Source organism: Ambystoma mexicanum, chromosome 2q (assembly GCF_040938575.1).
Source record: "Ambystoma mexicanum isolate Mex_15411 chromosome 2q, UKY_AmexF1_1, whole genome shotgun sequence".
Taxonomy (NCBI): Eukaryota; Metazoa; Chordata; class Amphibia; order Caudata; family Ambystomatidae; genus Ambystoma; species Ambystoma mexicanum.
The window spans coordinates 1,325,734,700-1,325,749,842 of record NC_090924.1 but is presented as its reverse complement, the minus strand read 5'-3'; the positions used below and the strand labels follow the sequence as shown (position 1 = coordinate 1,325,749,842).

Sequence of the window (15,143 nt, the reverse complement as noted above, 5' to 3'; positions counted from 1 at the left end):
CCCAGCCCTTCTGCCATTTCCTGCTCCCTTGCCCCCTGCACTTATTGTCACTGCTCTTGTATGGCCTACTAGGACCATTTATTGTTGTTTCTCCTCTGTGCCTCCCCCCTTTTTTTGTCTTGTGGCACATTGGAACACTTGTGTATAGGTGACATACAAATGTCCAATAAATAAAGCCCAACGTCCTATTCTGGAAAATAATTGCCGACACTGAGCTGAACGGGGAACAGACATTATTTTGTTGCATCACTGCAGACACCTAGCGGTCCCATTTTGTAAAATGTTACACCTGTTCTGAACAAGACATACTGTCTGGGAATTACAACAAGAGGATTTTAGCATTGGAAAACACAAACGTTGTTCTAACGGTGCAAGAGGTGGAAACAGCATTGATGTCGCCAAAAGGTGGAAAGGCAGCAGGACCAGACCTTGTTCCCATTGCTCTATAGAAGGAGGAGGAGGGAGTGTAGACACTTGTAGTGTTTAAGATTTTCAACACTATTATTGGCTTTGGGAGAGTATCTGCCTCCTGGTAAAAAGCTTGAATAGTTCTGATTTATAAAAAAGGCGGCAGGGACTCCACAGACAATTATCGCCCAATATCATTATTGGATAGTACAGGTAGGATTTGTGGGATATTTTGAATTATCTGCAAGAATGTGTTGACTCCAATAATATAATCGGTGACCTCCAAACTGGTTTTCGGAAGAACAGGCGAACAGTAGATCAGTGTTTCATGCTTTTCCTGTTGGTTCAGAAGCACATCGCCCTTCAGAAAATTAAGTTGTAAGCCATATTTCTGGACCTCAGGACAGCATTTGATGGGGTGTCTAGGATCTTATGGCACACACTAGCATGGAATGCCCCCCCACAGCAAGTCTCGATCATCATGTCACTATATTCCGAGAACCAGGCCACGATTCCCTTCATCGCCCCCATTAGATGTTAACATAGGCACGAGGCAGGGGTGCATATTACCCCCCTGCTTTACAGTGTGTATCTACAGGAGATTAATGCACTTCTGAGGGGATGCCTGGATTGCCCTAGGACGGGTGCTGAGAAATAGTTAATTAACTACGGATTAAACTGAAAAAAAGAGAAGACAAAAATGATGGTCTTCAGGCCTCATTACGCCAAACACTGCCCCCTCCAAATTAAAGTCAATGAGAGGACCCTGGAACAGGTGAAGCACTTAGATTATCTAGGTGGTGTCAGATTCCAAGAGAATGGGGGGTGGACTGCCTAGAATGCAAAAGCAAGTATCACTTTGGGAAAATATAGTGGGGCTACTAAGTCATTTTTTAATAAACATGGCAGCGGCGCTATTTCCCCAGTAGGTGATCTATTTAAAAAATAAGCTCTTCATACATCGATCTATGGCGCAGACATATGGGGGCTGCAAGAGCTTTGGGACATTAGACCTATTGGAACAAGTTCCTGAAACAGTTGTTACTACTCCCACAGAGTGCCACATTTGCACTAGTCCACTTGGAGCTGGGCATACTTCCTGTTGGTGAGATAGTCTCCCTGGAGCCAGTTGTGTACTTTGATTAGATTATGGTGCACAGATGGCCTGGTAAATATCGGAAGGCAATGAAACCTCTTAAGATCATGGGGGGTGTCAAGAGCCTAAGATGGGTTTCACATGTAAAGAACACCTTACTTGCTCTGGAGGGGAATGGAATCTGGGATAAGCCCCAGGGACTAGATGGCCAGGCACTCACAAAGGTGAAATAAATCGCTACCGCTAGATCGATGGAACATCTGGTGGAGAAAGTCACCAGATTAAAATTGGGACCAGTTTACCTCCGATATAAAACAGGGCCTGGGTATGAGAATTATCTAGACATCGCTGTGCCGCAATTCGAAAGGTCATTGACGCCTCAGGTTGTGGATACTGCCCGTAGCATCCTTCATAAGAACTTGGAGCGGCACAGGTAAAGGAGAATGCCCGCTATGTGGGAGATTATCTTTTTCCTGATATGCGCCATGACTCTTAAATTAAGACGCATCTACCTTAATCAGAGCCTGGATGCAAAGAATTAGGGTCCTAAAGCAGGTGGCCCTCCTCAAGAGTACAGAACAGGAAGGTGCACGATTATAAGTTGCTTCCAAATTTACATGGGCATTTTGCTAAGAATTTGGCAAATTTGCGAGGATGCAAGCTTGCTCGCTTCGCAATTTGCCCTCATTGGCATAATTGCACATCTGTGTTACCAATGATCCTTGTCTGTACTGATTAGCTGATGTCTAACATTATTGTTAACATGTTTTATTAAGTCATCATCGCACCATATTTTATTATTAACTTTCCTCTGGGTTCTTTTTATCTCTGTAACCCCACTGGAAATGGAAATTAAATTGTATTTTTATATTTGAAGGTTGTGTATTTCAAATAAAAGTTGTTTGACTGAGTGATAATAATGTCAATTATTTCTCTTGTAACTTTTTGCAGCTCCTTGGCAAGTGTTTGGAAGAAGAAAATAATTCAAAAGGGAGGGAGCAAGTTAATAAGGCCTACCATGCCTACCGAGAGATTTGCATTGAGCGGGATAACCTGAAAAATCAACTTGATCAAGTGGTATGTTTCTATTTGCACAAAAATTAGCACAAGTGGGAAATGGGAAGGAAGAAAATAATGAAGATGTCAGTGACCGCAGAAGAAAAGGAGGTTTTAGCTAGATAACCATATACCAAATAAAGGTTCTGAAAAGTATTTCTAGGAACTTCATTGTGTATAAAGTGTTTATCAAAGTATCATTCCAATACCCCCTAATAAATGAGAATGTGAATACTTGCCATCACTGTCTGCATTTTTGAGGCTTTTCTATTACTTCAAATATTAGACGGGTTGTTCATGGCATATCATTCGCTGACCGCCCTTTTGCAGTGCCATTTTTCTCTCCCTGTCCCGGTGCCTTTAATATCCTGCCTTTCTTCTCTCCTCCCTCTCCCAGTGCCCTTTTGCGTCACCTCTCCCTCTCGGTGCCATCTTTCTCTGTCACTCCCAGTGCCATTTTTCACCCCCTCTTTGTGTGCCAATTTTTTCTCTCCCTCTCCAAGTGCTATTTTTCTCTGCCTCTCACTCTCCCGGTGGTATTTTTCACTGCCTCTCCATCTCGTAGTGCCATTTTTATCTCCTTCTAGCAGTGCCATTTTTCTCTCCATCTAGCAGTGCCATTTTTTTTCTCTCCCTTTTGCTGTGCCATTTTTCTCTCCCTTTTGCTGTGCCATTTTTCTCTCCCTTTCGCCGTGCCATTTTTCTCTCTGCAGAGCTGTGCCTCGGTCTCAATGTGGGCGAATGTAGCATTGTCAAGTGCGTGTTTGTTAGAGCCATTCCAGTCATTGCTGACAAGAGTATGACCATGAGAAGAAACCCATAGCATTAAACAATATATATTTTTTGTTTAAAAGCTTTTAGTAAAATGAGCGTAACAGCAACAGGGGCATCCCCTTGAGGTGGGGACAGGCCTTGTATTTAGAGGCATACATTGTCATTGTGCGTGTACTACAGAAAGGTCTCTCTTACCTACAAGTTCGAGACCTGTCCAATATAAGATCTAGTATTTCATTCCAGTCCGCACCCACTGTCATGTGGTGGCCACAATAAGGCAGAAACTGTTGTAAGGAGTATAGCACAACCCGAACTCTTAGCATTTCAGCTCTGTACAGGTCATAGACAAAAACATTGGTAGCGATAATTTAAGTCATCAAATAAACATTAGTAATCATTATACTAATGGAATATACAGTTGGGAGTGTGGACCAGATTTTATACCGCACAGCGGGGTTGTTGGATGAGCATGGTCTTCAGTTCTTTCCTAAACTGAAAGAGATTTGATGCTGTCCGGATTGCCACCATGATAGAGTACCGTAGGACCAGAGCATAGCATGAGAAATTATGTTTCTCCTTATAACCCAGTCCGAGCGGGAGCCCTGCAAAGAGAATGATACCTCTGTTGATATGCAAGAACACAGAGGCCTGCATCACTGTGTGGAAGTTCTCGGGCGGGAGGAAGGACTTGATCTTCTGAAGTTGAGAGATCTGATACTGAATGGTTTGAGCCCTTTTTGCGATGTGCTGTTGGAATGTTGGAAGGCCAGATTGCTATCAACAATGAAGCCTAGGAAGAGTAGTTGCCAGTGTTTGGACCATGGGCCGACATTAGAGTTGTGTGGCATGCCAATTGGACTATCGCCATCACCTCTCAGAATTTCTCAGCACTTTGTCTTCCTGAAATGCAGTTTTGTTTCCAATATGAATCCTAGCACTATTCTTCGCTAAAGCTAGGCTGAAAGATACTTGACTCTTCCAGCATTTCGCTAACATTTGAGAGTCCATACCATGTAGGTGAGAATCTTGTAGTAATGCTACAGTATGGGTCTTGTGCCAATATTTTGGTTCAATTGTGATTGTTATTGTTCCAGGATGAGGTTGTCAATTAGGAGTCGTCTTCGCCAAAATAAATTAGTCTCCTGCCGCATTAAGTATTGAAAAGAAGGGGGAATAATCCTTTGCAAACCCCCTTTAAATATTTCTGCCACATAGATTACTTTTTGGTTGAATGTACTTTGTATAGTCTGGTGTGGTTTTCTGAGGTTCTGGAATGAGCCCCACATCGCTCACTTTCCTTCCGTAGTGTTGTTCATACTTCGGGAGGCATCAACGCAGTGTAGTTTCTATTGCTATGCAGAACTATAGAGACTGGGGAAAACCACCAAGAGAAATGAAGTCTGTGTTCCAATTGTTTCTTGACTTCTTTTTTCCAGTTTTGCAGGTACTATCACTTGATCAAATTCTCTGTTATGTCCTTCCTAGAGAAACCTCTTCTTGAGATGTTTCAGCTGCATTGTTTCTCCTTTTACAGAAGTGCCCTAGAAAAGCTCTTTGGGGTTTCCCTGGATTTGGAGGAGGTGTAAGAGATCAGTGCTCTGTCAACTTCAGCTTTGTTCCATCAGGACTGAAGTTAATTGTTTGGTAGCCTGGTCTTTGGCTCCTTCCAGCTCCCTAAGACTTTATATTATTCTGGTGGTCCTGCATTCCAGCTCACCAAGACAGTCTGGCAACAAACTATGTGCAGTCTGTCTATGCAGGGTTCGAAATTGCCAGGAGCTATGTGTCCGACCAACACAATAAAATTGTCATTCAACCCATAAAAACCCATCTAAAACATCAATCAGTTAATAATTGCACAGCTGAGCACCGATGACAAGGTAGTTATAATGCTACCCTAAAAATAAAACATTGAAATCAATCAAAATTCATGTACAAACCACAATACAATAAACATTTAGTGAAATGGACAACTATGACCCGAACACTTGCTTAATACATTATGAAACACTTGTGTACGAGCGCGATATAAATAAAAAATATCATATCATTAATGCATCTTTACCCATGATACACATATAAAATCTACTTACGTTAGGGCACACGGTGAACAAATGCTTTGAAGTTTCCAAGCTACCGTTCTTAAATACACAACAATATCTGTCTTCCAGCGGTATTTTCATTTCCGAACCCAAAATAGGTAACAGCGGGAGTTGGTTAATACAAAGACGCCGCATAAGCCAACGTACTTCTAGATTGGGACTCAAAATAATATACAGTTGAGGTCTTTTTTTAACTATGAACCATGTTAGATACATGGCTCAGACTCTTTAAAGTGGCAATATGTTCGTATTTTTTGTTCCAATCGCATAAATCAAATTTAGCTTTAAATTTTGCTTTTAAATTTTGGTAACCACCTCTGATTTTCCAGTTTGGGTACCAATGTATCACTTGGAAAATTGATATCACAAGATAGTCGAACGTATCACTGTTGTCCACTTCAACTGCAATTCGTACCCAGAATTTTTAAAATAGGGCACAGTGTTGTCATTTTGTCCTTCCAATATAATTCTACCCTCTTTCTTTCGACCTGTCCTCCCAAAGAAATCAAACCCAGCTCCAGGCAAACCACCTCCATAGGAACAGAAGGTCTCAGTCTCAATAAACTTTCTCCAGAAGATCCCCTTGCGACAATTCAACGATCTCAAATCCATCATCCTCAGTGCCTCAAGACAGTATAAAATAGCCAGGCAGAAGCACTGCTTATAAAGGATTTGTATGCCTTTGAGGGAATATCCTGCTGTCTGGTGGGCAAATCTGTGGAATCGATGGGTCAGCAGTGCCACTTTCACTTCTTGTTTGCAATAATAAAGGCATAGGTGATCTCTGCACTCATTTCTAATGCAAGGTAGGGTTAAAGGTCTACATACCCTTTTGGAACCTGTAGGAACCTTACTAAACCTAGGACTTTAAAAGACAAACACAGTAGAGACATTCTGCCCAACAGGTTGTTAGGCCTAACTACCTCCGCACACAAACATGACTCTGCTCATCCCAACGCCGACACACTTAAGCCAGACCTACCACTCATCAGGTGCACGCTTATTAACGCGAGATCGCTGACAGCCCATGCACTGGACATTGCCGACCTCATCCTCACCAATAACTTGGATATCCTAGCGATCTCTGGAACTTGGCTACATGCAGCAGCATGCCCGGCTCTCTTTGGCCATTCCAGATGATTACACAATCCACAGAACCGACAGAGAAAACGCCAGAGGAGGCGGAGTAGCACTTATCGTTAAAAAACAACTGAGTGTAAGAGAAATACCCAACCACCAACCTTTCACTTCAGGTGAACTCCTCACCGTGAAAATACCCCTTACTGTTAACATCTCTTAACAGACCTCCTGGTCCAGTATCATCCTTGGATGAAGAGGTCACCCAACTTCTCACTAACCATGTTAAACCAGGTTCACAGATCTTACTAGGAGATCTCAACCTAGGATTTAAGGACCAAAAAGATAACACTGTGTCAACTTTAGCCAATACGATAACAGAATTAGGTTTCCTGAATCGTATCACAAACCCAACGCGCAAAAAAAGTAGAACCCTTGATTGGATTGCGGACCTTAACTGCGACACTAAGGTTCTATATAATACGCCCTGTGCCTGGTCTGACATCTCGTGATCACCTTCACCATCCAGCCCCAGCCTATAATCACACCCCGGCCACAGCTTGGCCCCTCCAGCCCTCGCCATTACTAGCTCACAAAAAACCTAAATCCTGCATAGATGGTAGATTTGTACAACCAAACTCTCTCAGGCCATTGACAAAGTGGCCCCACTAAAAATGCGCAAAGCTAAACTATCTACTCACCTAAATACCTGGTATACCTCAAACCTAACAAATCTATGTAACACCAAGAGAGCAGCTGAAGGGACCCGGAGAAAAAAAAATCCTCTAACAACAAAGAGAAATGTATCACAGCATCAAAAAATACAAAAACGCTATCCACCAAAAAAGAAGCGATACCTAGAACGAGAGAATTTGCAATGCTAAATCAGGCACTAACACATTATTTACTATCCTTTAGAAAATTGGAAACACCAGTGACACCACAGGAGCAATGCACTAAAGACACTACCTCGTGCTGGAATATCCAAAAAGCACTGCTGAACCGAATCCCTCTCCTTCAAAATAAAATTGATACCAAAAAACTTAGCCTATCATCAGACGCCCAAAACTTTGAACATACAGAGGTCACTGTGAACCAGCCTACCCATTTCAATTTGCCCCAGTTTCAGTACCTGAAGTGATAAAAATAATGGAAAGCCTCAAACCGTCAAAATGCCAAGGGCACATATGCCCAGCCACACTTATCAAAGAGGTGGTAGTGGAGATTGCACCGTTTATCACAACCTTAGTAAATGCATCTTTTGAAACGTGTACAGTCCCAACCAAACTCAAGGATGCGTGGGTCCTCCCTCTGCTAAAGAAACCTTCACTGGACCCAAATACACCTACCAATTATCGGTCTATAACTACGGTACCATTCCATCTCATAATTTTGGACGGGCTGCGTACCTCCAAATTCAAAATTATCTTGCATCAAATAATCTACTTGGCCTTCGCCAGTCAGGCTTTAGACCAGGTCACGGCACAGAATCAGCTCTGATTGACCTTAAAATACAAATGGATGAGTTAATAGACAATATAGCTCTCCTTCTCTTGTTAGACCTATTTGCGGCCTTTGACCTCGTCAACCATAATGTCCTTTGCAAACACTTGACCTCAGCTGCCCACTTCTTTGACAGAGCCACATCCTGGATAAAATCCTTCCTCTCTAACGGGACAATGAGAGTATTTGCACCAACAGGAGCAGCCGACCCATCTTCAGTTCTATGTGGAGTCCCCCAAGGCTTGTGTGTCTCGCCCACTTTGTACAACTTCTTTACAAAGCCACTATTTGACTACCATGACAGTTTGGGTGTCACCTACACAAACTATGCAGATGACACCCAAATACTCACCCCCCGCTCAGGTTCCTATGATGTAAACTTCTGAACGAAATCTACCAAGTCATTCAGGCATGGATGGCCATTCATGGCCTGTGTCTAAATGACAATAAAATTGAGCTGCTATTGATTGGCTCACAGAACAGATTAAACAAACTACCTGAACAATTGAAATCTTTCATCATTGATGATAATACTATTAAAGTAGCAAAAGAAGTCAAAACGCTAGGGATCTACCTTGACTCGACACTCTCTAACTAAACAAATCAATGCTACAGCCTTGTCGGTGGCATACACAGCAAAACTCACGACTGCTTGCAGGCTATTTCTCTCCACAGATGGCTGCATCATTCTGGCTATAGCACTTATACTATCAAAACTGGACTAGTGCAATGCCCTACACATCAGTACCAGCCTTCGCAACCCGGAACAAACTACAAGTACTACAGAATAACGCTTTAAGAGCAGCACTCAACATCCCAAAAGCCAACCACATTACCTCCACCAGACAAAAGGTCCACTGGCTTCCAGTACAAAACAGAATCGCATACAAAACCTTATCTCTCACCCACAAGTGCCTAGCAAACAAAGCCCCTAAATACCTAACCTGTAAGTTCACTAAGAACCAATCAGTCAGACCTACCAGAGCTGCTCAGGCCAACCAACTCATGATACCCAGATACAAACTTGAAAAAAACGTCGATAAGAGTTTTCCGATCCTAGCATCCAAACTCTGGAACACCCTGCCTTCTGACCTCAGAAATGAGCCAGTTTCCGGGGCCTTCCGAAAAAAATGTGAAATATGGCTAGACTCTTAGCAACAATAATGACTCAAGTAACTGACTTTTGACTTATGGAGGGAATCGAAGGTACATTGCACTGAAACTGCTCTATGTTTTGTAATACTCACTGTATCTCCTTTCATTTTAATTGTACCACTGTATTTCTGCCTTCTCAATGTAACTGCACTTCGGTATCTTTGCCCTGCAGTGTAACTGTACTATGTGTATGTTTTTGTTAATGGTTATGGTAACTACTTGCACTTTAATCAAGTTTCACCCTGTTTACCTTTTTGCTGGATATTAGGAGGATCTTGGTTTTTTCGATGTTATACAAGGTTGTTTTCCTTTGCATATCCGTCCAAGGAGTTCAACTTTCATCTACAGCCACTAAGGGTATGGTAAAAAATAATGAGATTGTCTGCGTGTAACATGCTTGCAACTCTCGTTTGTCCAATCCTAGGGGGTCAATTTGAGGCTGTCCGCATCCTCTCAGGAAGGTCGGAAATGTACATGTTAAACAGCCGGGGAGCGAGCACACAACCCTACTTTACTCCCCTGCTGAGCTGCACTAATGAGGACAGCGCTCAGTTGTTGTCCAAACTAACTCTTGCTCCCGTTTCTTCCTGGAGCTTCTGGGTTGTATCCAAAAGCCACCCTGGGCACCACAAAGACTTTATTTTGTTCCAGAGCCTAGCTCTATTCACAAGGTTGAAAGCTGACCTGAAGTCAACAAATGTTATATACAAAACTGGGGTATCTTTTTGTGCAGCCTCTAAAATAAGACAATCTAGCAGGCGTATGTTGTGCGTGGTTGATGAACGAGGCCGGAAACCCGTCTGGAGGTCATGCACAATATTCTTGGTTGTGACCCAGGCCGGAATCTCCTTTAGAACAAAACCTGCAAATAGCTTGCCAGTCACGTCCAACACAGAAAGCAGCCTGTAATTTCCCGGCATAGTTCTGGCTGCTTTCTTATAGACTGGGACAAGAACAGACTGCCTTCATGTGGCCGGGATGGTATGCTCACAACAAACCCTTTCAAATAGGGCCTTCAGATAAGGTGCCTAGCCAGCCCTCAGGGTCTCTCCTGAGGACCACATTAGCTAATCCATTTGGGTCAGGAGCTCTTGATGGCTTTAAGTTTTTAATGGCTGCCATTATGACCTCGATGGAAGTACCCAATGACCAGAGATCCCAGTTCTGAGAATCACCTAGCTCCGAGGGCACTACTGTCGATTTAATCTTTGCACCCACGTCACTTAACCATGTACTCTCACCAATAGGATTGAGAATTTGTTCTTCCTTGGGTCCCTTGGCAGCGGTCAATACCAGCCATATTGATCTTGTATTCCCTCCCCCAAGGACTCTAATCATCCGTTGACACTGTATATTTTGCACTGAACTCTTTGAGTGCCCCAGCCACTGTCGATATCGGTTCTTGATCTTATTAATTTCAGAGTGGAGATTGGTGCCAGGTAGGACAGTCTTTCTCAAATACCTAATCTCGCTACGCATATTTCATTTAGAATTTCGAATAACAATATCAAATGGTTTCCCGGTAGCATTTCCCACCACCAGTGCCCGTGTAGGGCCAACAGAGGCCACATCGGCAGTAACAACGCCAAGCCAGTTCTCCATCTCGTCCGCTCTAGAGGATAAGTACATTTGCCAACAAGCCTTCTCAATATTAACAACTGACGTAGCCCTTTCTATACTGGCCCCAGTCCGCTGAATTCGATTGATTGAGTGGCTTGTTCTGAGGTCTATAGACCCCAAAGGTATCTTCACAGGGAGCTGTGATGTTAAGCTTAAGGGGGTGTGATCGCTGTGTGCATACCAAGCTATTTCCAAGGCATGAACACATTCTAAAATGGCTTTGCTGCCGAAATGGTAGTCCAGTGTTGCCCTACTTTGACCACTCCTCCAGGTCCACGCACCATGCGTGTCCCCTCTAGCTCGCCAATTAAATAGGACCCGGTCCCATTCCTTAAGGGAGTCAACCCATAAACGTCTGTGAGCATTTGCCCTCCGCTGTAGAGGCAGATGTTCTCAAAGGAGGGGCAGAGATCACTATCCAAATAATATGCATTTAGATCGCCTCCTAAATGGATCAAGTTGTGGTCAACACCTCCCCCCCAATCTACACATACTTCATCGATGTATGTAAAGATATCGTTTGTGGAGGGGGCGCTAGAGAGCTCAGTCAAAATGGCAGCAGGCCTGTAAACTCTCGAGCACCCAAGGCATTCCGGAAAGTATCCTGACGAATCTGGACCTGCCCTGGTCATATTTGGGCAACTTTGAAGATCCTGCTTGTGACCTCGACTGAGATGGTGATAAAGGTATAGTGGGGATGTGGAGGACAGCACCCTGAGCAGGGCCTGAATGGGACAAGTGGAGGAACAGACAGGGAAACCTTCTCCCAGCGTTGCGGGATGTGCAGCGCTGCTAATTGGATTACCGCGGCACCACTAGCTGTGGGAGAGGAGACTGCTGTGTTTGCCGAGATCATTGCCTGAGGTGTCACAGCCCCAAGAAGTCTCTCCGGTTGCTGCGAGTTGTGGGGCGGGGGGCTCCAGATTGCTCCCATGGTGTCAGACTCGGTGTGCCCGCCACCATAACACCCGAGAATGAGGAGGCACCCTGCGAGTGCCTAATGTGTGAATAGCTCCGGGGTGCAGAGCGGAGTGCTGTGCGGCGGCCTGGTAGACGTTGTGGGGGCACACCATGAGGACTGTTGCCTCCCAGTGGTGCAAGGCGAGACACCGTGGGAGGCTGTGTCCTGGGGGTGGGGCCCAGAGCACACTCTGCATGCTGCGGCGGCAGACAGGTCTGCCGTGATTATAGGTGCCGGAGGCACTGCATTAGGGGCGGAGCATGGTGGGCTAAGCTGATGCCTTAATAGAGGATGTGTCCTCCTATCCTGCAGACCCACAAGGCTCAGATGTTTAATCTGGGCCACTAGTGCTTGGTGGTGAGCAAGTGCAACAGAGAACACCCAGGTTTGGAACGAATGGTGAGCAGTGGAGAGCTGAGGACACCAATACATTGGGAGCATATGGGATGGTGACCATCAAACCTGCGGGGAGTGACACTGCATCTTCTGCGCCTGCTGTGCTGCATTGAGGGGTCGCGGGGGCCCTGCTCACACCTCTGTATAAGGGGATTTGCTGATTATGTGGTGTGGTATACATAAGCGCCCCATGATTGTGTGAGAAACCCCCTGCTGCAATCCATGTAATGGGGAGCTCACCGGAGTTGGTGGCGCAGCGCATGTGGCTGGGGCAACAATTGGATCTTGCACTGGATCCACAGGGGGCCAACATTCCACGTGGGTGGCGTGTCCAGTGGGGACATACATGGTCTTGCTCCGGATGACGGGGAATACCTGCTGTATGGCTGTTTGTGCTGGGTCGCCTCCCTTAACCACCTAATTCCGGGATTTCTGTGCAGGGGCTGCTTGTGACATCATCACGCCTGGATAGGCACACCATGTAGTGCTCTGCTTGATTGGTCTCCGGGACGTTGACTTAGGTTGACTGGGCAGACCTCGGCCCCTACTTCCTGTCAACACATCGTGGTGAAGCAACTTGTGACTTTGGTGTGTTTTTGTAATTTCTTGCAGACTCTGCTTTGAAGGGTTGCTATATGTGACCACACACAACAGTGCTATCCCAGCTGCCTTGGAGGGAGTGGGTGTGATTGGGGTGCACAAGCTGGAGTTGGCAGAGGTGGAGTGGAGGAGAATACTGCTGGTGCTGCTCTTCCTTGCATAGCTTGGGTAGCTTATACAGCGAGAAGCAATAGCATAGTGTGAAATAGGTGTCGGTAGAATGGTGTCATGTCGAAATAACAGAAAGCCGGTAAACGAGACTCTCCTGGGGGAACCTCTGTCTTCCTCCTTGGACCTTAGTAGAGCGCTTAGCGACATTAAGGTTATGCTTGGTCAGCTGTATGCAGGCATAGTCATTGGATGGGAAGATGGACACCCTAACATACAAAGTGGACCACATGCAGGTGCGCCTGGCCAAGCATGGGGAGAGGCTAGATGAGGTTGAGGGACACGGGTGTCAACGGTCGAAGATGCATCCTCGTCAGCTACGAGAGAACTGGTCCTGATTCGGAGAGCTCTTAAGGAATTGGCAGATAAGCAACAAGACCTTGAATCATGCTCTCGCCGGAATAACCTGAGAATAGTCTTCAGTACCTGAGGCGGCTGATCAACGCAATATGGAGTCCATGGTCGAAGGTCTTTTGCGAGACACCCTTGGGAGCGAGGTCTTCTCGGCTGTGCTTATTGTTTTCAGAGCTCATCGGATCCAAAGCAGGAGGAAGCCAATGCCTGGGGCGCCATCTAGGCTAATAATAGCCCAGATGTTGAACTATCTGGATAGAGATCTGTACCTGCAGAAGGCCAGAAAAAAAGGCTCATTGTCATATCAAGGTGCTTGAATTTGTTTTTTCCCCTGACTTCTCGGATAAGGTGAAAGCATCTAGAAAGGCTTATATTGATGTTAAAAAAAAAAAAAAAAAAAATACAAGAAAAAGACTCAGCGAGAGAGGCTTGAAATATGCCATGCTCGTCCCTCCCAAACTCAGGGTGGAGCATGAGGGGCGAGCACTATTTTTTCAATCTCCGGAGGAAGCTAACACGTTTCTCAAGTCGCTGCCAAGAGCTCCATGTCGACGAGGGAATAATGATCGGAGGTGGCGGCGGGGGCTGGGTGAGGAATTCTCCGTGAAGTAGAAGCATGGATTGATGGCTCATGAAGATGGTGGTATCACTTTTTGGCAGAAGTGGCAGGGGTGGAATTAACTGACTGCAGGGGTGCTGGGGAGACTGGGCGCTAGCATATCCTCATGCGGAAGCCTCTTCATGCTGGTGGGAGGTAGGAGTGGTGGTGGTAGCTAGCAAGTTGGGGTTGATTGTTTGGGAGGAGCGTATGGGTGGGGGTTGCTTAGGGGTTCTGAATGGCAGGTTTGGATTGTCGGCGGGGGATGGCGTCAAGGGGGATGGGATGTTTGTTGGAAAAGGCAGTTGTTTGGGGAGTCACCCCTGGATGGTCATGTGGCATTCTCTTCCCTGTGTCTATGGTGAAACGGAGAGTGGTGGGCAGTTGGCCCAGGGGAGATGGTGGTAGGCAGCGGGGTGAGGCTGCTCCTTTGAAGTGGGTGGGAATTCTTTAGGATCTACAAGACGGACCTGTTGGGCTATGTCCTAGAGGGTTGAAATGTATGATCTGGAATATTAGGGGGTTGAACTGCCCGTCTAAGATGCGTAAAGTGTTACTGTACACGCAGCGTTATCATGTTGATGTGGCATTTTTACAAGAGACGCATCTTACCTCGGCTGGGGAATCACGATTTGGGAAAAGATGGGGATGTCCTTGATATTTCTCTTCTTATTCTGTGTTTTGATACGCGGCTCAGTTGTTTTTTTTCGTCTTACAAAGATGGTCAAATATCAAGAGGGAAGGGCGCTCTTAGTCATGGGAGTCATACATGGACAGGCTGTCACATTGCTTATTTTTTCTACGGTCCAAATCGGGAGGAGGTGAGCACATTGGAATGGATTACTGATCAGCTGGTTCAGCATGATTCGGGGTGCTGGTGTGGGTTGGGGATTTCAACGCGGTGCTGGAACACGAGTTAGATAGGACGGGAAGGGCTCAGAGGTGACTGCTAAGTTGCTGGACCTGTGCTGGGAGTGGGAATTGAGTGACATTTGGAGGTCTAGACATGGGGATCAGAGAGGCTATACTTAATGCTCCAGGGTTCACGAATCGGTCTCTCAGTTAGATTATTCTTTTTATATCTGATAGGATGACTGGACAGGTAGAGGAGATTAGTATTTTGGCACAGAGTCTGTCAGATCACGCACCAGTAATGCTAGTTATAGAGATTTCCCGGGGTGGGGGTAAGGTGGGGGGTGATCGAAGGAGATTGCGCAGGTTATTGATAATTTATTTGTGGATAATCCCGGTTCGGTTACCTCATTCGCAGTGCTA

General features: G+C 45.4%; 1 protein-coding gene across 5 annotated transcripts in view; it reads left to right on the top strand.

The window, feature by feature from the left end:
* The window catches only part of AZI2 (5-azacytidine induced 2), a 676,621-nt gene that overhangs the window by 201,128 nt on the left and 460,350 nt on the right, over nucleotides 1-15,143 (top strand). For 4 of the 5 annotated variants that reach the window (XM_069648785.1, XM_069648787.1, XM_069648786.1 and 1 more), the window contains one exon: nucleotides 2,456-2,581. The exons of the other annotated variant lie outside the window; for it this stretch is intronic. In XM_069648785.1, coding sequence (XP_069504886.1) covers nucleotides 2,456-2,581 — 126 coding nt within the window. The remainder of the gene's footprint in view (nucleotides 1-2,455; nucleotides 2,582-15,143) is intronic. 5 annotated transcript variants of the gene reach the window in all.